General features: G+C 40.7%; 1 protein-coding gene across 1 annotated transcript; it reads right to left on the bottom strand.

Moving 5' to 3' along the window:
* Positions 1 to 262: 262 nt before the first annotated feature.
* Positions 263 to 26,286, bottom strand: NRIP3 (nuclear receptor interacting protein 3). The gene is made up of 7 exons (XM_004751944.3): positions 26,010 to 26,286; positions 7,064 to 7,225; positions 6,514 to 6,596; positions 4,400 to 4,539; positions 3,781 to 3,833; positions 3,571 to 3,665; positions 263 to 3,270 (listed from the first exon to the last, which is right to left on the bottom strand). Exons 1-7 carry the CDS (start codon positions 26,181 to 26,183, stop codon positions 3,255 to 3,257), a joined length of 723 nt encoding a protein of 240 aa, XP_004752001.1. The 5' UTR covers positions 26,184 to 26,286; the 3' UTR covers positions 263 to 3,254.

Genomic DNA, 26,286 nt, shown 5'->3' with positions numbered 1-26,286 from the left:
GAGCAGGGAGCCTGCTTTCCCTTCTTGCTCTCTATGCCTACTTGTGATCTCTGTCTGTCAAATAAATAAATAAAATCTTTTCTTTTCTTTTTTTTTTTTTTAAAGAGAGATTGCTGAAGGACTAGTAGCAATGGAAGAAATGAGGACTTCAAAGCCTTGTGTTCAGAGGACTCTATGAGAGAAACATTGATGCAATTAGGCTGTGCCTTGGCTCCCTAACCTTCCAGGGGCCCTGACACAGAGACTTTGTCAGACAAGCACACAGAGGGGAAGATTTCACTTTATTGTTACATCAATCTCACAAATAAACCCAACACAGCCAGAAACACTGAGCAGGTAGAAGTGCCAATGTAGAGGACTGGCAACAGAAGGAGGAAAGAATCCAGTTCATCTCCTCCATGTTTCCAGCCTGGAAAGATATTTCTATTACACAAAAGTCAGGGCAGCTGACACAATAAGTGATCCGTTCTACAGACACTTTAGCTAAGGAATAGAAAATCTTACCAGGTGGGGTCTGTGCAAGGCAAGGAAATAGAAAAGTCAGAAAACATTTTTTCCTCATATAACTCTGGCACAGATATACCAAATAACAAAAACAATATTTTTCAAACTTCCTGTATTTGTGATGGATATCTAATAAGGAATGAGAGGGGTACTAGTTCTATAGACTTACTTCCTGCTACTGGCCGTCTTCAGAACACAGTGTGGCTAGACACTTTCTTCCCCAATCCTGAGTCAGAGATGCCAGAGATAATTTTCTAGGATTCTGGGAAGAACTAACCTTACCTTTTCACCTTGCCAGCCCCTGAAAGGTAGATCAGGTACTCCCTCATGAATATCAAGGAGATATGGACTATCAGAACAATCAACTTGGCAGCATTTAAAGATTAATGAAGCTCAAGATTTCCCATAGCTGTCTTTAGACATTTTTAGGTACCTCTGTCAAGCCTGGGGTTTAAAGTACAATTATTTGTCTAGTGAATTCAAATGATCTGACTTCTGAGAGTGAGATTATGATACCATAAGCTCAGATCACCCCAACTGTTTCTATTCCAAAATTGGAAATTCAGTGACGGATTCTCAGAAGCCAAAAAGATCACTAAAGTTCATCTAATCATTCCTATGATGCCACAGAATCCTGAATTCAAAGGGCAGAATTAGTCACATCTTTCCAACACCTAAGAATTCCTGGCTGTACCTCATCTACATGGAATCCAAATAAGGATAAGCCAGACCCAGGAACTTCCAACATGCCTTACTTGTGGCCAAGAGTCAAGGCTTGGAGTAGAATTTTCAACCTCAGGAGGAAGGGGTGAAGTATTTCAACTCAGCCTTAGGATAAGGAGCCAAATTGGTGCCATGATAGGTAAAGTAGGAGAGTGGAGAGGCCTCAGTGGAAAGGCACAGACCCCCCCCCCCCACTGCCCTGCTCAGGGTGAATTTGGAGGGGGCATTGAAGACTGATAAGGTGCGATCACCCCTGCTAAAGTTTAGATATGACCTTCCCTGCTGTGGCTGTGCTTAGTTTTCCATCTTGCTTCCTTTATAAAGACTGATAAGGGGGTTTGGGGGTGACACAGGCTGCAGTATGGCTGCCTAGTTGTTCAAATGGGAGTCATTAAGTTTCTAGCCTTTAGGGAGCTTCTATAAGTCTAAAAACATTCAGAGTTCCAAAGAGTTGTTTGATAGAGGTGGGAGCTGAACACTTGACAAGATTGTTGGTGGGATCTGGCAATTCAAAATTCAAAGTGGGATCCATTAAATGCTCGGAAACTACTGCTATGAACCAAGCGCAGGCTTGGAAATCTCATAAGAAGATATTCACAGCTGATTATTTTTCTGACTTCTCCATGTACTTCTATTACCAAATTGAAGGGGAGATTTCATTACAGGTATCTGTGTGCCTAAACTGACACCCCCCCCAAAAAGCTTTGAGACACTCCTGTGATCTCCAACATTTTGAGAAGGGTCGAAAGACATTGCACAGCAGGAAAAAGTTGTCCTTAACACTGTCAGCTCTTGCCCTGCCTCTTTTCTTGAAGCAGAACAAGGCAGAAGAGTTTCCAACCTTCAGCTCCCTGTCTGGAAATTTCATTCCTGACCTCCAGCCCGGAAAGCTTTCCATAGGTAGGACTTCCCACCAACTGATTCTACTCAGTACTTCCTTCTATTCTGGATCTGCTTGGATTTTTTTCATCTCCTTTCCCTATTCCTGATCTTAGCTACTTGAGTCTGTGGCAGACAAATAACAGACTGGGCAGAAATACTGACCAGATCTTGGGGGTAAAAATGTTTAATAATGATCCCCAGATTATTTACCAAAGCCTTCAATTCCATCTCATAAAGTGATTAATGTTCTTCTGGCTGTGGTTCCTTCTCCTCCCGTCCAAGAAGTTCAGGTAAGAGGTCATCCCACTCATTTTTGCACCCTCAGGTTTTAGGCACCAAAATAAGGTCCTAAATGCGACAATTTGGGGCAGAGAATTTTAGCAGACTTAGCACATGGGAGGAAGGGCTACCCAAAACCTCCTGGCATCCATCTCCAAAGCAGATCCTTCCCCTACCTTGCCTTTTTAAAATCTTACCTCTTCATCCTCCTTCAAGGCCTGAACACAAAAGAAGCAGCATGGGAGAATGAACATAGCCTTGGCTTGTCAAGTCTGAGTTCTATGTTCCTCTGCCATTGACTTAGTATAACAGTTTACTTAATTCATTTGCCTCTCTGGACCTATAAATGAAAAATTGGACTAGATGATCTCTCTGGGCTCTTTCAGATAAACTTATTCTTGAGAAATCACAAATGAATTAGAAGAAATTCTAATTCTGAGACATAGGTATCCTGCACCTCTTTGAAACAGCTGGAGATAAAGGTCAGGTTCCTGTTTATTATACATTTTAACTATAGGAAAAGAAGCAAGTGTATCTATGGAGAAAGAGAACCTGGCAGCTCCTATACTAATAAAAGCAAATTCCTGAAAGAAGCAGAGATGTAGGCCACAAGTGAGACCTGGCAGTGTCAAAAGGTCTATAAATTAAGTGACCAGAGGAGTAAAAAACAATGGCTATAACCAGATAAGATCTCTAAGCACGGACTACAATCTAAAGAAGTCTGGGTGGGAAGGAGCCCCTGGAGCTTCTATTAGAGGAAAGGACTTGGTCCACAGCAAGTTGCTACTGCATTTGGTTCAAACCCAATTTTCTCAATCTGTCAACCTGGTATGTGTGCACACGTGCAGACATGCTGCAGTCTGTAGTTATGCTTCTGAAGTGCTGAAATGAGAAAGAAATAGAAAAAATGATACCAAATTCAAAGAAGTTAGGTTGAAGGCAAGTACAATTTTAGTTTAAAAGCTACTTATTTTCCCCACCACTCTGTGCAGTACCATCACTACTTATTCTGGAATGTGGGCTAGAGAGTTATTTAGGATGGTGAACTCTAGGGGTTGGGGATGGGTGTACTTGTGATAATATTGAAGGACAAAGGCAAGACACAATCCAATATCCTGTGTGAGAGCCCCTCCACTTAATGATAAATGGATTTTACTTGACCTGACCCATTTGGGCACTTACTTGTCTTCATTCAAGGAAACGGTCTCCACAAAAGGGATTTCTTCCTTGTCTGTCTTCCCCATGATCAGCCGGTGCTTATCCAAATTTATGATGCACTAAAAACAAGGGAGAATCACTGGTAACTGTCAGTGATCCCAAGGCCAATGGTCCATGTAAGAGGACCCCTGCTTCAGAAAGTAAGATTCAAAGGGAAAGTAGAATCAATCCTACCTTAAGGGATCGGAGAGTCTGAAGACCAAGGGACAAGTTTTTCTCGCTGTCCTCTAAAAAAAAAATTAAGATCCAACTATTGCTATGCTGGGTTAGAAGTCAGCCTTATCACCGTTGGATTCCATCTCATCTTCCTTCCTTCTTTCCACTCATCCATCCATCCATCCATCCAATAAACACCTGTTAAGCATCTATTATATTAAGTAATTTTCCTAGATCATTATAGTTAAAAGGTAATAGAGCCAAGATTCAAACCTAGGTCTTTTAAACTCTAAAGGACAAAGGCCTTTAGATAAAATTCAGGAATCTTAAGTAGTCTGAAGTAGAGTACATAAGGGTAGTCAACAATTTAAGGCGAAGGAGTAAGGGGATCTAGCCCTCTACCTCCAACTAGGTCAGAGAAAGCTCTCAGGAGCCACTTTCACTGGCACACAAAAACATTTCTTGCTCCTTACATTTTTTTTTTTATCCTGAATTACACACTCTTTTTTCTTAGTGATTCCAAACATTTTTAGAAGAAGTTAATATTTACAAGCATGAGATTTTAATGAGGATTTGGTGGAAGTAGGAAGGGCGTTTACAATAGGAGTCCATAGGTCCAGTTCTCAATTCTACTCACCAACCACAGCTGCTGCACAGTCCAGATGGAGGGAGCCCAGTGTGATCACCAGGTGCTCAATCTGGCCCACTACTTTCAGATGTCGGGGTAGAGAAAGCTTCTCTCCTTCATGCTTGTGAGATCTGACATGCTCCTTGAGTCTGCACCAGAGAGGGAGATATCGGAATCCCCTTGGCAGAGGTTTCTGATGGAATTGGACAATGTATACAATACCACCCCACCCACACTGTTGGACTTTTCCAGGGATTTCCTGGGATTAATTTACCAAAAAGTGTGCTAGGCAGCCTATACTTCTTGCTTCAGAACTTTGTCCTACATATGCCAGGGGATACAAAAAACAAAAGATTCAGCTCCTATTCTCAAAAAGCTATGTCACTATCTGTACTGGTGAAAAACGACAGTTGATACACTCAGAAAATCCTATTCTGAATCTTAACATCCCCACCTATATGCAAGGCAATTTAGTTAACATGTCCTGTTACCCACTGCGGGTAAAAGATGTCAGAAAGGGCAGGAGTTTGTCCTAATTTTAGAAGATGCTTTTTGTTCAGCATCTAATTTTCTCTTTGCCTTCTCTATTTCAGTTTATCCTCCTCAGTTAGTCCTCAGATATAAAATTAGTGGAAGCTGGTACTTATCTGGTAAGTGCACTGATATTGATATTGATACCAGCAAGGAGTATCATGGGGAAGGTCTTGATTAACTTAACTTGTCTCTGCAGGGGAGGAAGGAAAGGAACAGCACCCAGGTTTCACACAGTTATATAAGCAGATTGGAACAGCAAGCACCCAAGATATCATGGGTTGGTGGATAAAAACTTAATTATGGACTTTCTGTGCCAATACTTCTGCTTTACTCCATTTCCTCTCTTTTGGTGTTATAGCTCATCCAAAAGAAAAATAATTGCAGTTTTACAGATGGTTATTAATTCCTCTGGAACCATGGCAGACTGCTGCCTAATTATGCACCAGGACATTATTATTCTTCCTGGAACCATCATGTTGCACTATATCTCATCTCTTCACCACATAAAAAAGCTCAGGATTCTTCCCACAAGAGCACTTGTGTCCTGGACTTCTCCTGCAAGCCTAAATAGCAATGTACAAAACCCACAGAGCCAGCCTCAAAGAGTCACAGTGGTGGTGAGGGGTGAGGACAGGGTAGAAACAAAAGAGAACAGATCAGGTAACAGAGGTCACTAATTATAAAAATCCAGCTTTGTTCAAGTCCTACCTAAGAGTAGTATGAGCATCTTGAAAGCAGCTTAGAATGAACCATTATATCTATTATAGAGATTGTTTCAATACAGAGATTAAGCTAGGGAATGATCTGTTGTTCTTAGGGCTAGAAAAGTGGAAAAGGACATTGGGTTGATCTTTACAATTCTGGGCTAGACCTTAGGGTCCAGCTAGTACTTAGGAGGGAAGAGAAGGAAGAAGACATAAAAGAACCAATTGACTGAAAGGGAGGAAAGATATAAAATGGCTTTCTCTGACTAAAAGAGGAAGAACCCAATTCTAGCTGTTACAGAACCAAAGACATTCAATATATGAGGTATCTGCCTCAAAGGCAATCCCCAGCAGGGACAGCAGTAAGACTTGCTTTTACATGTTCTTTACAGAGAGGAAAGGTTCTAAGAAACTATTAATCACACCTACGATGGTTTAGGCCCAGCAGCAATAGCAGTCCTATTCTAAGATCTGAATGACGCTTCCTCTGACAGGCAGTGTGACCTCCAGAAGAACCCTGAGTAAGCTAAGACCAACCACATCCCTGCTTTTACTCATCTGGGTTATACCAACAGGACTGCTCCTTCTAATCTGTTGTCTTTGCAGGGCATATATCAGGACCAAGGCATGGCTAACAATGAGCCAAGGATCTCACAGAGCCCAAAGGTCTTTGCTCAGAAATTAATAGGTGGGAGTTAATGGAAAATCTGATGCTTTCCTGGCTTGCTGATTTCTCCCAGGTGCCTGAGAATCCAGCTTATATCTGAACTCTGCATAGTTTTCTTGGAACCTTGGTAGAGATCCTCACTATCTCTAACTTCAAAATAGATTCAGGCAAAGAGTGCATTAGCACCTGACTCCCACCCAGCACAAGTGGTTACTTACCCCAGTCTATCTACACAGGCTGAAGAGATGAGATTATATTGACAACCTGTGTCAACCAAGGCTTTCACATCTTTTCCAGCACACTGTGAAAAAGGAACATACTGCTCAGCAGGAGCCAGAGAAGCAAAAGGGAAGGGTGTAAGCTGCAGATGTCACATGAAAGCAGGGCTGGAGGGCATCTCACAATTACCCGTTGGTAATGTCTCAGCTTTAACCACTGCTGAGTCTCCTTTTAGGAGCCTTTTCCCACTGAACCTAGAGCTGACAGAGGATCCCAAAGGACTTTCTGTATTTAATTCTATATACCAAGCAGCTCTTAATCGTGTGTGTACACGTGCATGTGTGTGTCACACATCCTTTGCAAATCTAAAGAAAGTTTGGTCCTTTTTCCCATAAAGATGCACACACATAAAAATATTCCATACACTTCCTGTAAAACTCACTCATGAATTCTGTATACTTTGGAGGAGGGGGTACCACTATGGGAATCACAATGGGCCCACAACCTACTCTCCAGAAAACACTGGAAAAACTATTCTCAGAACATTACCTGGCAAGAAACCAAAATCATGTCATCATCGTCAGACTTCTTTAGTCCCTCAGACTTCGTCTGATTCAGTTTGTTGGTCTTGGAGGCCCAAGGGACACGACTACTTCGAAGTTTAGACAGGTTGGTTTCCATGAGGCGCCTCTGCAGAATGTTATGAGGTTGCTTGAGGAATAGAAAGCAGAATATTCTTAGTGACAAGTCATTTCCCCATTTTCCCATTGTCCTCCAGGTGCCACAGAAATAATAAAGAAGCCTCACATAACTGAGCTCTACCTTTGCTTCTTATTTATTTTTCCTTCAAGCAGAGACTTCATTGGTAGTTTCAGTGCAGGTACTATAAATCAGTTTGTAATAGGCCACCTTGAATGAATCAAAGAGTAAGGTGGAACACTGGAAAATGTGGCTAGAGCCAATGAATATTCTATGGTTAAAGAGAATTGAGGGACCCCTGGGATTTGGATTACCGAAGCCTGCTGTATTTCCTCCTCTTGCAAGGGCATTTCAGGAGAAAACTGAATATGTGGAATAAATGTATCCTCCCAGGTAACTTATAGAAGAGGCAGTTCACTCTCACAGGCCAAAGAAACCTACCCAGTACTGGCTGTCAGAAGCTCTGCCTACTTCCATCTCAAGACTTACTTGAAGACTTGCAGTCTCTTCTTTTGGACCTAGTCTTCATATTACTTGGTGGCCTGACTCTCCTGTGGGCTGAGTAACCCATGAGGTGGTTGGGGTGGGAAGATAGGAATTCATATCCGCTGAGCAATCCTCCCAGGAGACACACTTTGGAACTTGGCAGAACCCACCGGAATAATCCTTACTAACATCTTCTGGACCTCAAGAAGTATAATGAAACTGTTGCCATATTCTTGATATCCATTCTCTCTCTGTACAATGGGTCAAAAAGTGGGAGTCTAAAAGGGGCAGATACCAAGAAACAGGAGACTTAATTAGACTTTATATCTATGTCAAGATACATAATAAGATGCAGAATGAGGAATGTGAATTCAAGTCTGCTCTCTGACAGAACTAAGAGAATTCACAGAGCAGCTATATGCATGTTCTGCTCTTTCTACCCAAAGTGGCCTCTAGAAAATATAAGTTACTTCATGATAAGGACTTATTTGACCTGAGGAATATCTATACACAAGCATCTGATTCTCAGTTTGCAATAATATTTAAAATCTCTCAAAGGAAAGATTCCAAATTTCTATGTAACACATACCAGATGCCTCTCAATTTTAGGGGGAAGAAAATCACTCTTAGAAGCTCAGAGCCTAGAATTTTCCCAGGAAAGGGGGCAGAACTGGATAAGGTCTCCATTATCTACCACCTTACAATTTCTGAGGAAGAATGGAGTCAGAGCCATGACTCACTGTAACCCTGGTGAGGCGAAGAAATGGATTCCCAAAATACACAGATTCTTGGCAAAGCAGATTCTAAATTAGTATCCTTGGGAAAAGGAGAGAGAGAGGCACTTAAGAGAAAATGAGAGCTTCTTAACTTGATAAGGAGCTAGAAGAAGTGCTAACTCTGTCAGATTTCTTTGGAGAATGATTTGCTCCTCAAAAGAAACAAATTCTTCATTCTTATCTCTCTCACTAATAAGGCTGGATTCCTAGCTCAAGTCATATTAAAGCAGGGTGTTTGCTTCTGTCAAGTCCACGCTCAGCAGAAACAACTGAATTTGTACAACCGTAAGCTGAACTTGTAGAACTGAAGATTAGAAAGGACTTCAAAGGCCAATAAATGAAAGCCCTCACTGAAAATTTGGGGCTTCCCTTCCACATCAGTCTTGCTGAACACAGCTTTACTTCTCTACTCCTAATCTTCCAAAGGAGTCTAATCATCATTGGACAGATGAGGCAAATGAGGAAAAATCTGAAATTATTTTCCTTGAAGTCATCTGTCTTCTAAATTTTCCTCCTTCCTCCTCAGGTTATAAAAGATACTCAAAGTTCTCATATACTGGGGAGAAAACACATAACCTCAGACTCTGCCTCCTCAGCTCCTCTAATTACACCCTTGTCTTAAATGGTCATCTTTTAAAGAAGCCAAACATTTCCTGATATCCTTCACTGAAATTACTTCTGATCCCACAACATCAATAAAAATCTCCTAATTTCCAGATCTGGTAGATATTTTTCAGTCTTCATTTTCCTTAACTTCTCTAAGGCATTTGACCCTGATGACAACTCCTGCATTTGTTCTTTTCTTTAGTAATAAAAAAAATTATCAAAAATAATATGTTCAGCGAAAAAAATTCAAGATTCACTGAAGTATATAAAATCAAAAGGGAAGGCCTCCCAACCTCTCAACCTTTTCTCGGTCCCACTCCCTACAAATAACCACCCTTAAATTTAGAAGTATGGGGCACCTGTCTGCCTTCAGCACAGATCATGATCTCTGGGTACTGGGATTGAGGCCTGTGGGTTCACTGCTCAGTTGGGACCCTGTTTCTCCCTCTCACATTCCTCCTGCTTGTGTTCCCTCTCTCCCTGTCTGTCTCTCTCTCTCTGTCAAATAAATACATTAAGTAAATAAATGAATAAATAAAATAAAAATTTAGGAGTATATCCTTCCAAAACTTTTTGTACATTTACAAATATATACAAAATAGGATTATACTATAACACTGTTCTAAAATTTTCTATTTTAGTTTAATATATGAAAGACATTTTTTCTATGTCAGTACATATAATTCTCCTTGTTCATTTTCATAACTAAAAGTATTGATAGTTCAGGAGTTGAAAATTCACAGCTGATAAACCCATATGAAAATCAGGAATATTTTTCTGTGGTCATTTTATTATGCTGACATGTGTAACTGCACATTTACCTCTGCCCCCAACCAAAATTTCACTAAAATCAAAATCAAGGAGTAAGAAAGGCCTAAACATACAAGAGCAAAAAGAAAAAAAAGAAAGAAAACAAAAACAAAAAGGAGAAACAAAAACAGACAAAATTTTGGAATCTGAGAAGCAAAAAGGAAAGTGAAAACTGATCTAAGAGTAAAGAAAGGTAAGCGCTTCACACCATTCTACTTCACACAATGCTAGAGTGGCGAAGATTGCCAGTTGTTTGCCAAAATCTGTGTTCTCCTATTCTTACTGTATAAATACCTAGATTTTGTTTTCCAGCCTTCTTTGCAGTTAGGCATGGCCAGAAGACTGAGTTCTAGCAAAGAGAATGTGAGGCGAAGTGACATATACCACTTCTAGACTTGACCCATAAAAGTGTTCTGTGAACACTCCTCCATTCTTTTCCTCTTCTGACTGGTTAGAATGAGATGACCCTAGGGGTAACCTCCTTGGAGGTCACATGTTGGAGACAGAAGAGCCACTGTCAGCCTAGGTTCCTAAGTGACTACATGGAAAAGGGCTCTCTTGCTGACCTATTAGTACTGTTACTTAAGAAAAATGAACTATCATGTTTGAGCTATTATATATTTTGGGGTTTAGCTGTAAAAGCGGTTTTCCTATTCAAACTAAAACTCTGAAAAGGCTGAGGAGTTAGGGTTATTAGAACTTCTACTGTTAGAGGGTGGGAAATAGATCAGTATAAAGTCTGCATAAAATTCCTACTTGACCCAGACAACCAGGAAGTACGCCAAAAGTTTATTCTTTTTGAAATAGTAACTCAGAAAACTCTAGTTGGTTAATAGTTTGTCTAAGCTTAGCAATTATGTACTGTCAGATTTCTAGAACGCTAAGGGTGAGGATAGAGTGCTATACTAAGCTAGAGCTGAAGGATATGGGTTTAAGGATTGAAAAAATCCTTCATATAATCCTTTCATATAATGAAAGAAAAAAGATCCACAATAATATCTCACATCACTATGAATTTTTGAAATATTATGAGTGACACAGATTCCAAAAGATTCTAAGGAAAAAAAGATGATCCAAATACAAAATATTAGGAAACAGAGTGGCATAGGACAATTCAACGGTATTAATGAAATCTAGAAGACAATGGAATACTACTTTTTTAAAAATCTGACAGAACATAATTTCTTAACCTAGCCAAACTATAGATCAAGACTCAGGAAAATTAATTCCCAATCATTCTCAAGAAGCTACTGAAAGAAATGAGGGGAACCAATGAACAAAGAAAAAATCATAGGGTTCAAGAATAAAGGACCCAACAGAAAAGAGAAGCACAGGACATTCTGAGAATGGCTCTGAAGGAAAAATCTAGGATATAGGATGTGTAGCAGGCCTTGAGAGCAACCAGTACGAAATGAAAATTGGAGGATGGAGGGCTCAAGGAAGGATGTCTCCAAGAAAAAAGAGACGGATCTGCTACATCATCTACAGTTTTAAGGTTCCTGGAGATTTAAATTTTACATAGAAAATAACTAGGCAATTATTAATTTTTAGAAAAAGAAATACTTGCATGGGAAAGGAAATATATAGTACATCATTTGAGCCAGCTGTGAATAATATGAATATAGTCATAATAACATAAGCAGTAAATGCTGATTGGACCCCAAACAGCTATTTAACAGAATATCGGTATAATAGAAGAGAGGACATGATAAAGAGGTTAAGAGAATTAAACCCTTACCTATTATAATAGAAAATCAATAGATAATGGTAAAATGAATAGGTCAAGAAATAGTAGTACCACCATTTACCTAGATGTATGGAGATACCTAGCACAAGGAACAGTCAAAATTTTTTTAAAGTTTTAAATTATAGACATACTTTTTTTAAAAAAAAGATTTTATTTATTTATTTGACAGACAGAGATCACAAGTAGGCAGAGAGGCAGGCAGAGAGAGAGAGAGGAGGAAGCAGCCTCCCCACCGAGCAAAGAGCCCCATGCGGGGCTCAATTCCAAGACCCTGGGACCATGACCTGAGCTGAAGGCAGAGGCCTTAACCCACTGAGCCACCCACACACCCCTAGACATACGTTTTTTATAAAAATAACTATTAAGTGAAAAAATACATCCCACATCTTAGGAAAGTGTTCAGTCACAAGAAAAACGAACTTACAATGACTTAAATGGAGGTGTATTTTTTCTCACATAACAAGAAGTCTGGAGGTAGGCAAATGTTAGCAATAATTCAGCAGTTTAACAGTTTCAGGGCTACTGTCTCTGTACTCTTGGATATCCCCTCATGATCATATGACGGGTGCCCCAGCTCCAGGTATTACATCCACATGTAGGAGGAAGGAGGAAGGGACTACATGCCATCTATCCCTTTTATCAAGAGAGCAAAAGCTTTCTCAGAAATCCCCTCAATATTTTCCCTAAATCTTTCTTGGTCAGAATTCTCATGGCCAGTCTTAACTAAAAGGGGGTTGGGAGAGAATCCAGCTTTTCTAATCTCTATAGAGGAATCAGGCAGATAGAAAAGGTCTGAGAATGGGCTATGATTTAGCTATCCCAGTTATCAGCCAAATCATGCAAAGACCAAAGTGTGTGTGTGTGTGTGTGTGTGTGTGTGTGTGTGTGTGTACATACAATGTAACTTAGGCAGATATAATGCCAGCTCACCCTTATAACCACCTTGGCACATATTTTCTTTCATCTGCCTTACTTTGTGCATTTTATTTTATTTTCAAGTATTTATCTTCTAGTTACTTAACACATACAGTAAAATTGGTTTCAGGTGTAGAATTTCATGATTCATCACTCACATATAAAACACCCAGTGTTCATTGCAATATGTATCTTCCTTAATACCCATCACCAATTCAGCCCACTACTTTCTGCATTTTAAGACAGCACATTATTGGGCCATCTGGGTGGCTCAGTGGGTTAAGCCTCTGCCTTCGGTTCAGGTCATGATCTCAGGGTGCTGGGATTGAGCCCCGCATCAGGCTCTCTCTGCCTACTTGTGATCTCTGTCTGTCAAATAAATAAATAAAATCTTTTAAAAAATACAGCACATTCTTTGCAGACATTTGAGTTTGTGGTACAAATACACCTCAATTTAATTACTTAAATATTTTTTTTAAGATTTATTTATTTGACAGACAGAGATCACAAGCAGGCAGAGAGGCAGGAAGAGAGAGAGAGGAGGAAACAGGCTCCCTGCTAAGCAGAAAGCCCGATGCGGGGCTCGATCCCAGGACCCTGGGATAATGACCTGGCCCGAAGGGAGAGGCTTTAACCCACTGAGCCACCCAGACGCCCCTAATTACTCAACTATTAATGGACATTTAGATTGTTTCCACATGTCTATCACTAGAAACAATACTATAGTAAAACTCAACATTCCATTTTATTGACACTCTCCTCACTGGCTTCTAAAAATCACCTTTCTGTCTATTCTCCATCTCTTTTACCAGTTCCTCTGCCTCTGCTCATTTCTTAAATCATCACTCTGTCTCTGGTCCTTTTCTCATTGTACATATCCTTTCAAGGCAACCTTACCTACTTTCATTGCATATGAAATGATGATTTTATGATGATGATTATCTCATGCCCAGACCTCACTTTTGAGTTTCAGATGCACAGATCGAACTGCCACTTTGAATTTTCCACTTAGACATTCCATGTACTTTCAAACTTAACTTGTCCCACTGATCTTTGCCACAAAACCTGCACTTTCTCCCTTATTCCCAATCTTGGTGAATGAAACTCTGCCTCTTTAACACCTTTTATTTCTCTATCCATTTCTACCATTACTGCTAATTCAAGCAATCTTCTAAAAAATTACTTTCATGGTCTCCTTACCCTACAGTTGTTCTCTTGTCAGCTATATTGAACACAAAATCTTCAATTTAACATTTAAGATCTTCCACTAACTTGCCACTCATCTTCCTTCCCAACTTACCTCTATTTCTCCATGAAATCTTTCTACTTTTTTTTTTTTTTTTTAAGGATTTTATTTATTTGACAGGGAGAGGGCGAGCACAAGCAGGGTGAAAGGCAGAGGCAGAACCAGGCTCCCTGGTGAGCAGGGAGCCTGAAGACTTTCTACTTTCAGAAAAATGACCAGTTGTCACATACTACCCTGGGCAAATCGCTAATCTTGCTAGGCATTACTTTTCTCAGGCCTTGCTTTCTTCATCAGTAATAAAATAAGTTTGAACTCCAAAGTCCTGTTCACTTCTAACACTCTGGATTATTCCCTTTCCACCAACTTGTAAAATGGCACCACCATACACCCAACCATTCTTTTCTTTTCTTTTTTTAAAATTAAGATCCTATTTGTCAGAGAGAGAGAGCAAGCACAAGCAGGGGGAGCAGCATCCCAGGGAGAGGATTGGCATCTCAACACCCATCCATTCTTGATTCTTTTCTTTCCCTAACACTCCCTCCCAAAGTACTATTGTTGCTTCCTCCAAAACATATCTAGAATTGATCTACTTCTCCCCATCTTTACCTCAAGTCTGATCAAAGCCACCATCATCTTTTTTCTTGCATACTTACAGAAAAGTTTCAAAGTTTGTTAGATCTTAAAAATGCAATGTATGGATACCTGGGCGGCACAGTTGGTTAAGTGTCTGTCTTCTGCTCAGGTCATGAACCCAGGGTCCCAGGATTGTGCCCCGCAGGTCAAGGAGCTTGTTTCTCCCTTTCCTGCCCCCTACTTGTGCTCTCTCTCAAATAAATGAGTAAAATCTTTTAAAAAAATGCAATGTAACTTTAGTTGTCCTCATCCTCTAAGTTTTATTTTAAATAATGCAATTTAAAAAAAAAATTTGAGGTACTGGGGCGCCTGGGTGGTTCAGTGTCTAAAAGCCTCTGCCTTCGGCTCAGGTCATGATCCCAGGGTCCTGGGATTGAGCTTCGCATCAGGCTCTCTGCTCTACAGGGAGCCTGCTTCCCCCCCCTCTCTCTGCCTGCCTCTCTGCCTACTTGTGATCTCTGTCTGTCAAATAAATAAACAAAATCTTAAAAAATTGTTTGAGGTGTAATTACATTATACATATATTATATTAGTTACAGGTATATGACATAATGATTTCATGTTTATATATACTGTAAAATGTTTACCACAATAAGTCTAGTTAATATCCATAACCACATATAGTTACAATCTTTTTCTTTTCTTATAATGAGGACTTTTAGATCTACCCTCCTACCAAATTTCAAATATGCTGTACACTATAACTACAGTCATCATGCTGTGCATGATAGCCCCATGGCTTATCTTTTTTATAACTAGAAGTTTTTACAATTTGACCACCTTCATCCATTTCACCCACATGCCCTCCAGCAACCACCAATCTATTCTCTGTATCTATGAGCTTGGTTGTTGTTTTGTTTTTCAGATTCCACATATAAATGAGATCATATGGTATTTGTCTTTCTCTGTCTGACCTATTTCACTTAGCATAATGTCCTCATGGGCATCCATGTTGTCAAAAGTGGCAAGATTTGATTTTTTTTTTAAAGATTTTATTTATTTGACAGAGAGAGAGAGGGCAGTAGGCTCCCTGCTGAGCAGAGAGCCTGATGCGGGGCTCGATCCCAGGATCCTGAGATCACGACCCAAGCCGAAGGCATCAGCTTAACCCACTGAGCCACCCAGACACCCCAAGATTTGATTCATGGCTAAATATTTTATACAACACACACAGACACAGACACACACACACACACACCCCACATTTTCTTTGTCCATTCATCCACAGATGGATACCTAGGTTGCCTCCATATATATATATTTCTTGACTCATCATTTCTTATCTGAACTGCAAAAAACTCCTAACTCGTTTTCTTCCTCTTTTCACTCTTCTTCCAACTCATTCTCTACATAGCAACCAGGGTGAGTTTTTAAAAATATAAGTTAGAGGGGCGCCTGGGTGGCTCAGTGGGTTAAGCCGCTGCCTTCGGCTCAGGTCATGATCTCAGGGTCCTGGAATGGAGTCCCGCATCGGGCTCTGTGCTCAGCAGGGAGCCTGCTTCCTCCTCTCTCTCTCTCTGCCTGCTTCTCTGCCTACTTGTGATCTCTCTCTGTCGAATAAATAAATAAAATCTTTAAAAATATATATATATATATATGTTAGATAATACATTCCCTTACTCAAAACTCCTCAATGGCCACTTACTGTTCTTTGAACAAAATTCAAACTTCTTACCATGGTCCATATGGTTCTGCATCATCTGATCCCTGTCCATTTCTCCAGCCTCTATCTATATACCATATACTTGCCACACTCCCTTTGTTCATCCACACCTCCTTGCTCAAAAACTTTCTCATTCCAGTGCTTTTGCACTTGCTATTCCCTCTGAAATGTTCTCCCACTAACACTTCAAATAGTTAGCTTGCTCTCATCAGCTCAAATGTCACTTCATCAAAGATATCCTTCTTGCCTATACTATTTAAAGTGGGTACCCCACCACTTTAGTTATTAACATATCCCACTGTTTCTTTTGTAACGATTATAAATTATTTTGCTTATTTACCTGTTTACTATTTTACTCCCCCACTAGATTGTTAATTCCACAAGGGCAGGGACCTTAACTGTCTTGATCACATCTGTATCCTTAGCTCTTGATACAGTACCGAACAAACAAATCTCTACTCTTTACTTCTTCAAAAACCCTTTATTGATTAACATCATCTAGTTCTTTCTTTCAGAATCCCTATACTTACTCATTATACAATTTGTACTACCTACTTTCCCACACCTTGACTATTGCTTTGTAAATTTACTTAAGTAGTTTATGTTTATTGAAATATCAGCTTTCTAAGAACTGTCTTCTATTTTCCTGATGTCCTTCAAAATACACATTAGTAATTAGCTAGAAGGGTACTATAGGTATTCTGGTAACCTTTTGGACATAATTCGCAAGTCATCCTCCTGACATGGATCTTGCTTTATGCTTTACCTCAACAAGGTAACTACTAACCCAAGCAGTTCCTGGTTCTCTACTGTTCCTGAAATGTGGCTGCTAAACTTTAACCAGGGCTTAGGCATCTAAACTTTAGCAGTAAGCACAAATGTGCCGCCTTCGTTATCATCAGGAGTTTCTGAAGGAAATGGGCTCTGTGGGCAGTACTGTATTCTGGGTAGAAAGAGCTGAGGTTCCTCAATCTGGCACCCAATATGCTTAAATATCTCTACTAATCAGGCTGTAGCGTGGGAAGAAAAGTGAGGTGAGAGGAAGTAGATTATACTGCAAGAATGCCACAAAATCATGATTTGAGCAAGAACTTCTAAGGCCGCTTTCTCAATCCCTTTACCTATTTGCACTGAACCCAGACAGAATCAAACAAATGGAGTTTTGTGATCCACAGAATAGACCAGACTGGAAAACAGGGGAAATGACACAAGTCTACCTTCTTTGTAGCATTTACTCCCAGAGGAGAAACCCAACCTTTCTACCCACCAATAGAACCACAGCTAGAACTACTTAGAACTAGGGGTTAGCAAATATGGTCCACAAGCCAAAGCCAGCTTGATGCCCATTTTTATAAATAAAGGTTTACTGAAGAAAAACCAACCCCACTCATTTACTGTCTATGGCTGCTATTGCACTATGATAGCAGAGCTGAGTAGTTGAAACAGAGACAGTTTGCACTGAAAAGCTGAAAATAGTCACTCTCTGGTCCTTTACAGAAAAAGTTTGCCAACCCTTGCTTAGAGTAGTGTTTAAAATATGTGCTTTACAGAATTAGACCTATAAATACAGAGAACAAATTGATGGTTGCCAGAGGGGATGGGGTGGGAGGGGTGAGCAAAATGGGTGAAGAAGTGAGAGATATGGCCTTCCAGTTGTGGAATGAATTATGTCATGGGAAGAAAAGGCAAAAAAAAAATGATATTGTAATAGCGTTGTATAGTGAGAGATGGTAGCTACACTTGTGGTGAGCAAAGCATAACCTATAGAGAAGCTGAATCACTATGTTGTACATCTGATACCAATGTAAAAATAGTGTCATCTATTTTCAAATAAAAAATTAAAATTAAATCAAAAAAAATAAAAAATAAACTGTTGAGAGAAAACTCCACCAACCTCAAAATCTATACCTGCTAAATTATCCTTCAAAAGTGAAGAAATAAAGGCTGTCTCAGAAAAACAAAAATTGAAGAAATTTGTTGCTAGTGATTTGCCTTCCAAGAAATATTAGAGAAGAAAATGATATAAGTCAGAAAACTGAATCTCAATAAAGACAGCAAGACCACTGTAAAATCAATAAGTGAAGCTAAAATAAAACCTTCCTTCTTATTATTCTTTTTTTTTTTAAGATTTTATTTATTTATTTTACAGAGAGAGATCACAGTAGGAGAGAGGAAGGGAAGAGATCACAGAGAGAGGAAGGGAAGCAGGCCCCCTGCTGAGCAGAGAGCCCGATGTGGGACTCGATCCCAGGACCCTGAGATCATGACCTGAGCCGAAGGCAGCGGCTTAACCCACTGAGCCACCCAGGCGCCCCCCTTCTTATTATTCTTAATTAATGTAATAGATAACAGTGTTTTCAAAATATTAACAGCAATAATATATTTGATTACATATGGATCTACTCATCTTAGTGATGCTCAAGACAAGCTTCATATGTAAGTTCCCTTTGCTTATTATTAAACTTGTCAACTATCAATAAATTGAAATAAATTAAGAAAAATAACAAAATAAAATACATGCTTTAGAGTCAGACAAAGTTGAGTTCAAGTCAGTAAAAACTTTGTAGGGTATCTATAAGGATTAAATGAGATATCCATATGGAGTACTTAACACTGTGTCAGGTACACAGTAAGCACTCAAATGTTGCTAAGTATATGTCTCTGTGTGTGTGTGTGTATTTAAAACTCTCACAGTCACCCTAAAATTGAAACTGATTACCATTCACCTTTTTTTTTTCTTAAAAGGACATGAAATCATCCTATTCCATTTTAGTCCTTATTTAAAGTTTGTAGATAAACATGTATTCCTAGCTGACTCTCATTTCAAGTCTAATATATATGTCTATCAGGTCTTAGAAATCTAAAAGAGGCACAGTATCTGTGCCTTCTCTTCTTCTCTCATACAACATGTGACCCATTCTACCCCCTGGAAACACAGACAGGTTTTCTCTGGGTTTACAGTTGCTCAAAAACACGTGAGGCTGTATCTAAAGCAGGCTGTCATACTGCGCTAGACCTTCTGTGTGACCCACAGATATGTTATTTCAAAGAGAAGGGCCTTATTCCTGATTGTTTTCTGCTTTGTGGATTGGTCTGAGACAGTGGTTTCTCAGGTGCCCATGGTGGACTGCATTTTTGTTAGGAAGTGTTCACACATAGGCAGGGATTGAACCAGATAAACTGTTAAGTTCTTACTCTGAGGTTCTACAGGGCACACTCTTGCAATAGCCTCCTCTCTGTAACATCTCATAGTTGGCTGACTCACCATGAAATGATGAACCTGTAATCAAATGCTGATCTCCATCACTATTGTACCATTGGGTTAGAGTAATCACTTATTTCTCTGAGCTCCTCTAATGCTTATTGACTGTAAGACCTGGCAACTAGCATAAACTTCCTGGTGGTATTATCTATTTTCTTGTGGACCAGTCTACTCAACAGCTACACTGGCTTAAGAGATACTCCAAACTCAACTCATTCAAAAATCAAATTCCTGATTCTTATTCCTTATCCCTAATCTGCTCTTCCTGTAGTCTTACCCATTTCAGTAAATGGCAACTTTATTGTTCCAATTGTTAGATCAAAAACCTTAAGGTCATTTCTGATTACTCTTTCTTTTTTTTTTTTTTAAGATTTTATTTGACAGACAGAGACAAGTAGACAGAGAGGCAGGCAGAGAGAGAGGGAAGCAGGCTCCCTGCTGAGCAGAGAGCCCGATGCGGGGCTCGATCCCAGGACCCTGGGATCATGACCCGAGTCGAAGGCAGAGACTCAACCCACTGAGCCACCCAGGTACCCCCTGATTACTCTTTCTTTCAGATCCTTAATCTAATCTGTCAACTAAACTTATCAGCCTACCTTCAAAATATATCCAGGGCTTTTCCCATCCCTTTCACCACCATCATACTGCTCTGAGCCACCTTCACCTGTCAACTGGATTACCATATAACAGCCTCCTAACCAGTCTCCTTGCTTCTACTCTTGCCCCTCTTCAGCCTAATCCACACAGTAGTCTGAATAATCTTTTTATAAAATAGGTCATGTCATGTTACCCCTCTGCACAAAGTCTTCTATTGGTTTCCCAAAATGGATTAAAAGCCAATATCTATATAATGACCTATAAAGCCCTGAGTGGTCTGGCCTCCCACTACTCCTCTGATATTATCTCTTATCACCCTCCATTTGCTCACTCTGCCCTGGCCACAGTGACCTTACAGTTTTTCAATCACATCAGTTCACTGACACTTCAGGCCCCTGCGCTTTCTGTTCCTTCTGTCTAAAACATTCTTTCCCAAGATATTTTGCTCTCTGACTTCCTTCAGTATCTCCTAAAATGTAATCTTATCAGAGAAGCCTTCCCTGACTACATTTATGAAGTAAGTTTGCACTCCACCTTACTCTGGCATTGTACTCTCTATTCTCCTTATCCTGGTTCATCTTCTCCACAGCACTTATTGCTACTTGTTATATTACATATTTACTTGTTTTTATTTTCTGCCTTCTCCTCTCACAACAATACAAGTTCCATTAGGACAGAAACTCCACTTTGGTTCGCTATTGTATCTTTTTTCTTTTTTAGGATTTTATTTATTTATTTGACAGAGAGAGAGAGAACACAAGTAGGCAGAGTGGCAGGGAGAGGGAGAAGCAGCCTCTCCGTCGAGCAGTGAGTCCGACAGAGGGCTCGATCCCAGGACCCCAGGATCATGACCTGAGCAGAAGACAGATGCTTAACTGACTGAACCATCCAGGTGCCCCATGTTCACGATCATATCTTTAATGCTTAGAGTACTGACCAACATGTAATAAGCATTCAATAAATATTTGTGAAATAAATGAATGAATCTATCCTGTCCTTCCCCCTAATCTATATAAACTTCTCATAGAAAGAAACTTTACTATCTTTTTTGTGGTCTGAGCACCTAGCACTGTATCCTGAACACAGTTAAGTGTTCAAATAATGTTTCCTATAATTAGGACACAATCATGGCTCTGGAAATCTTCAGTTTGCACCAGATCCTGGTATTATATTGGTATTTCATGCTTCTCTTCTAAAGCTCCAAAGTTCTCTGATTCAAAACCTGTGGTATTATAGATGACTTGTGGCATTCTGATCAGGTAGATCAGATACTCAGAGTACAGAGCTAGTTATTTCATGGTCAGTTTGCTTTGCTGTGTTCCATAATCCTTGCTCTAGCATCCATTCCTAATTCTAGTGAGTATTCTAAAGCATTTGGCGATAAGCACAATCAATCATAGATAGGAAAGAAAAATGCTCTCTCTATTCCTGGACAACTAAGGATGTGGCCTGATGGTCAGTAATATTATCATACAGGGAAAACATCATGAGAGGACTGGTTTGTTTTTTGTTTTGCTTTTTGTTTTTGGGGGGACAGGACTATTTTTTTTGCATTTTTTTTTACACATACAAATATTTATTATTATTAGCTTATTTTAAAAGTATCGTCTGCTACTATTGAGAGATACAACTACAATAAAAAAACAAAACAAAAAACCCCACTATATTTTTCAGCAAAAATATTCTGGACTTGGTTCATTCTCAAAAAGTCTAAAATAACTTAGTCTCATAGTGAAGTAATGTTATGTTATTTGTGTATAAGTACTATTTACTGTTTTTTTAATTTTTAAAAATTTTTTATAAACATACAATGTATTATTATCTCCAGGGGTATAGGTCTATGAATCACCAGGTTTACACACTTCACAGCACTCACCATAGCACATGCCCTCCCCAATGTCCATAACCCCACCCCCCTCTCCGGAGTCCCCTCCCAGCAGCAACCCTCAGTTTGTTTTGTGAGATTAAGAGTCACTTATGTTTTGTCTTCCTCCGATTCCATCTTGTTTCATTAATTCTTTTCCTACCCCCCAAACCCCCCATGTTGCATCTCCACTTCCTCATATCAGGGAGATCATAGGATAGTTGTCTTTCTCGATTAACTTATTTCACTAAGCATAATACCCTCTAGTACCACAGGACTATTTTTTTTAATATCAAAAATACCATTTTTCATTTTCGTAAAACTTTTTCAGTAATACTGTTTGATATTTATTAGGTAGAGCTGAAACCAAGAAGTGAGGCTCTCATGTTGCTGGTGGAATATAAATTGACCAATTCTATAGGAAAGCAGTTTGGCAATGTTTCCAAAGTGATGAGACTGTTTTTAAAAATCAAAATCCTGGGCGCCTGGGTGGCTCAGTGGGTTAAGCCGCTGCCTTTGGCTCAGGTCATGATCTCAGGGTCCTGGGATGGAGTCCCGCATCGGGCTTTCTGCTCAGCGGGGAGCCTGCTTCCTCCTCTCTCTCTCTGCCTACTTGTAATCTCTCTCTGTCAAATAAATAAATAAATAAAATCTAAAAAAAAAAAATCAAAATCCCTACCTCAATGAAAAGAACATTTATGAAACTGATAGCTAAGACAAAAGAAATTACAAGAACCAAAACTCCAAGAGGGGAGATTTTTTCCCCCAGCTTCATCAACTTTTAAAAAAAATAATAAATCACACAAAATATTACTCATATCTCTGAATTTGGTTCTTAATCTAATACAGAAAAAAAGCCATCACAAAATGGAAGGATAAGCAAAGTAAGATAATCAGACATAAGAAATAGGATTAATATCCACACTAGACTTTGTAGTAGCCAACTACACACAAACAGGAATAGGACAAATGTACTCCCCTGGGGCCAACAGAAGACCACATCTGATTGCCTATGGGTGCTTTCTGCTAATCCAAACAAAAAGTTGGAGGCTGGTATCAAATAGTGAATGTTACAGAAACAGCATGGTAAAGGTAGATAATTCATAAAACCCAGGAGTATAATTCTAATATAGGTCACTAGTGTGAGGAAAACAACCCAGTCTTCTCCACTGGCACAAACCCCAGAGTCAATTAAAACTAATTTGTCCTCTATTTCTGTACCATCAGCAACAATGAATACCTAATTTGTCCTTTCACCCTATCTCCCTCTGGTGCCATCCGTTCCTTTTTCCCTCTTCTGTTAGTTTGCACTACAGACGTATTCGATCAGTTTTGGCACCCTCAGAATTTCACTTCGGTAAGAGGAAATTGAGTCAACATTGGTCTGTATTACCAGATGTATCCATGAAGTAAAGCGACCTGGTCCTTATAAGGTTATTTCTTAGATTGTACTGAGGCAGCAACATCAGTTCTAAGAGAGCTTAATCATGTCACCACACCTCAGTACTCACACCTTTCCTTTCCCTACCTCAATCTGCCTTGGTTTCTGTGACCTGTTCTAGCTCTTCTGTGCAATAATTTGCACATTAAGGGTGTGAGAACAGTGAGAAAGGGATATCAAGTCCATGGCAATGGTGGGGATGGAGGTGGGGAGGGAAAGTGTGAACCCCAATTCAGCGTCTCACAGTAAACCGCTGTGCGTCAGACCTATGGCAATAACTTGCTTAAGGATGCTTCCTCATTCCAGCCTACTGCCTGTTTTATATTATCAGCTCCTGTGTGGCTCAACTGACACAGACTGGAGTCAGAAGAGCAGATGGAACTCTTCCTACACAGGATGAAGTAATATAAGGAATGCTAAGCAGAAGGATAGAGTGGTAATTCCTCAGGGCCAGGGAACTCTGAAAGCCCAAGACAACCAAACGTCAACCATTTCTTAAATCCAGTCTATGGGGAAGAAAAACGTTCCACACTTTACTTCTTTTCCTAAATACTCCCTCTTTATTCATTCCCAAGGCTTCTAGGAACTAGATTATTTTGGTCTGAAGATAGGAAGACTTAGATCTGGTTTGCTAAATGAAACGAGACTACTTTAAATTGAAAGAAGGGAAAAAAGAGAGTTCTCTTTTCTAGGAATGTATTTCAGTCACTCACCACTCTGAGTTAGCATAAATTAGATTGACTATCCTGTGGCTTTAGCAGGAAAACTACCTCTGGGGGGAGCGGGGGAAGTGGGAACAGAGCAAAATAACTGGGTAGCCAACCCCTGCCCAAAAATAACTAAAATTGGGTGCCTGGGTGGCTCAATAGATTAAGTAGCTGCTTTGGGCTCGGGTCAGGATCCCAGGGTCCTCAGATTGAGTCCTGCATCTGTCTCCTTGCTCAGTAGGGAGCCTGCTTCTCTCTCTCCCTCTGCCTGCTGCTCCCCCTGCTTGTGCTCTCTCTCTCTTTCTTAAATAAATAAATAAAATCTTATAAAAACTAAACAAAACAAAAATAACTAAAATTATTTTTTTATCAAAATGGGGGAGGGCAAATCTAATATTAGTATCTGTCATTAGAGATATTTTTTAAAAAAGGAAGTAGATTCAGAAGTTCTTCATCGTCATCTGGGGTTTTAAATGGCAATTTCAGTGAACCAGGTGACACCATTCCTCCTTCCCTGCCAAATTAAATATTCCAAAATCTCAAAAAATACTGAAAAAATTGTACAGAGCACCTACCTCATTTGAACGACATTTAACTAATGCTTCACAAGTTATTGCCCAGATGCAAAAAGTGACTGTGAAATTCGAGAAAACTACAAGACTCCAGATAGGGGCACCTGGGTGGCTCAGGTGGTTAATCAGCTGTCTCTTAATTTCAGCTCAGGTCATGATCTCGGGGTCCTGGAATGGAGCCTGTGTTGGGCTCCATAATTAGCAGGGAATCCTCTCTTTCTGTCTCTCTCTGTCCTTCCTCCCTGCTCTTGTGAGCTCTCTTTCTCTCATATAAATAAATCTTTAAAAAAGGAAAAGAGGGGTGCCTGGGTGGCTCAGTGGGTTAAAGCCTCTGCCATCAGCTCAGGTCATGATCCCAGGTCCTAGGATCAAGCCCAGCTCAGGTCATGATCCCAGGTCATAGGATCAAGCCCCGAGTCAGGCTCTCTGCTCAGCGGGGAGCCTGCCTCTCTGCCTACTTGTGATCTCTGTCAGTTAATAAATAAAATCTTAAAAAAAAAAAAAAGGAAAAGAAAAGAAAACTTCTGATAAAACCACAAAACTAAACATATATTTGCCCCAGTACCACTACGGTGACTGAAGGATGAGTCAAATATGGTTCTTCAGTGACCCTGGACCACCCACCCTCCCCTGTAGAGGACAACATGGTCTTTGAACCCAGACCTCCAGTCCTAGAGTTCCTCCTTCTTAGGGCAAAGAAAGACCCTGCCAGAAAAAAAGCTTGCACCAGCTCCAGCTCCAGACGTTAACTGGTCAGTGAGATGGAGCAGCTGGTTTCCTTTATTCACTCTTTGTGGGTAGGGGAAGAGATGAGATTGCCGAAGAGATGTTTGGGGTTCAAGAAACCTCCTTCACATTCGACCCCTTTTCCCCCCACTCCCACCCCAGGATGGAAGGTTAAGGCAGATAAGCCCAAAATCAAACGGAAAAATTGATTTTGCATAGGGAGAAAAGGATTTAACAAAATCATCTGGGTATGGTGACTGCCAAGAGACCACCCCCTCTCCCCATTCCCACTTCTATCTCTCCTTCCCAAACCCATTAGGAATCACCTCTGTCTGGGTCACTGGACCAAGCAGCCCGGCCAAGCGAGGCTCAATCAGGAAATCAGATTCGGTACTACGAGTAAAAATAACGGGAAAGAAAGGCGACTACAGGGCCAGACGGCAGGGCAGGGTCTCCTACTCGAGAGGAGAGAAGCACGAAGGGAAGAGGCAGAGCGGAAGGCAGCGCAAGCTGGTAAAGCTACGACGGAATCCCGAGGGAAAGCGAAGCAGGGAGATGCTGGATGGAGAGGAATTCCGAACAGCAATAGCAACAGAGAGGACAGCGCCAGGAGGGGGCGGGAGCGGGGGCCTGGCCGGTGACTCAGTGAAAGCGGCCAAGGGCGGGCCCCGGGAGAGGCACAGCGCGAAGGTGACCGGCCGCCGCGCGCGGGCATCCCGAGGCGGGCACGGCCGCGGGGGCTCACCGTGTCCTTGGACGAGCCCAGCTTCTTGAGACCGTCCAAGGGCAGCAGGTCGGCGGAGTCCTTATGAATGAACTGCACGGCCTGTTTCATCCGGCGCTGCTGCCGCAGCGACGCCGCCTCCCGCTTGTCCGTCTCCTTGCGGCCGCCCTCGCTGAGGAGCCCTGAGTAAAACATCGCTGAGGCGCCCGCGGCCCAGCGTCCCCGGTTGCTCCGCGCTCACCCGCTACCCTCAGCCTCGAGCTCCTCCAGCGCCGCGAGAGCCGCGCGCCGAGCATTT

Source organism: Mustela putorius, unplaced genomic scaffold (assembly GCF_011764305.1).
Source record: "Mustela putorius furo isolate JIRA1106 unplaced genomic scaffold, ASM1176430v1.1 tig00003859_pilon_pilon_pilon, whole genome shotgun sequence".
NCBI classification, from domain to species: Eukaryota; Metazoa; Chordata; class Mammalia; order Carnivora; family Mustelidae; genus Mustela; species Mustela putorius.
This window is presented reverse-complemented; position numbering and strand designations above follow the sequence as displayed.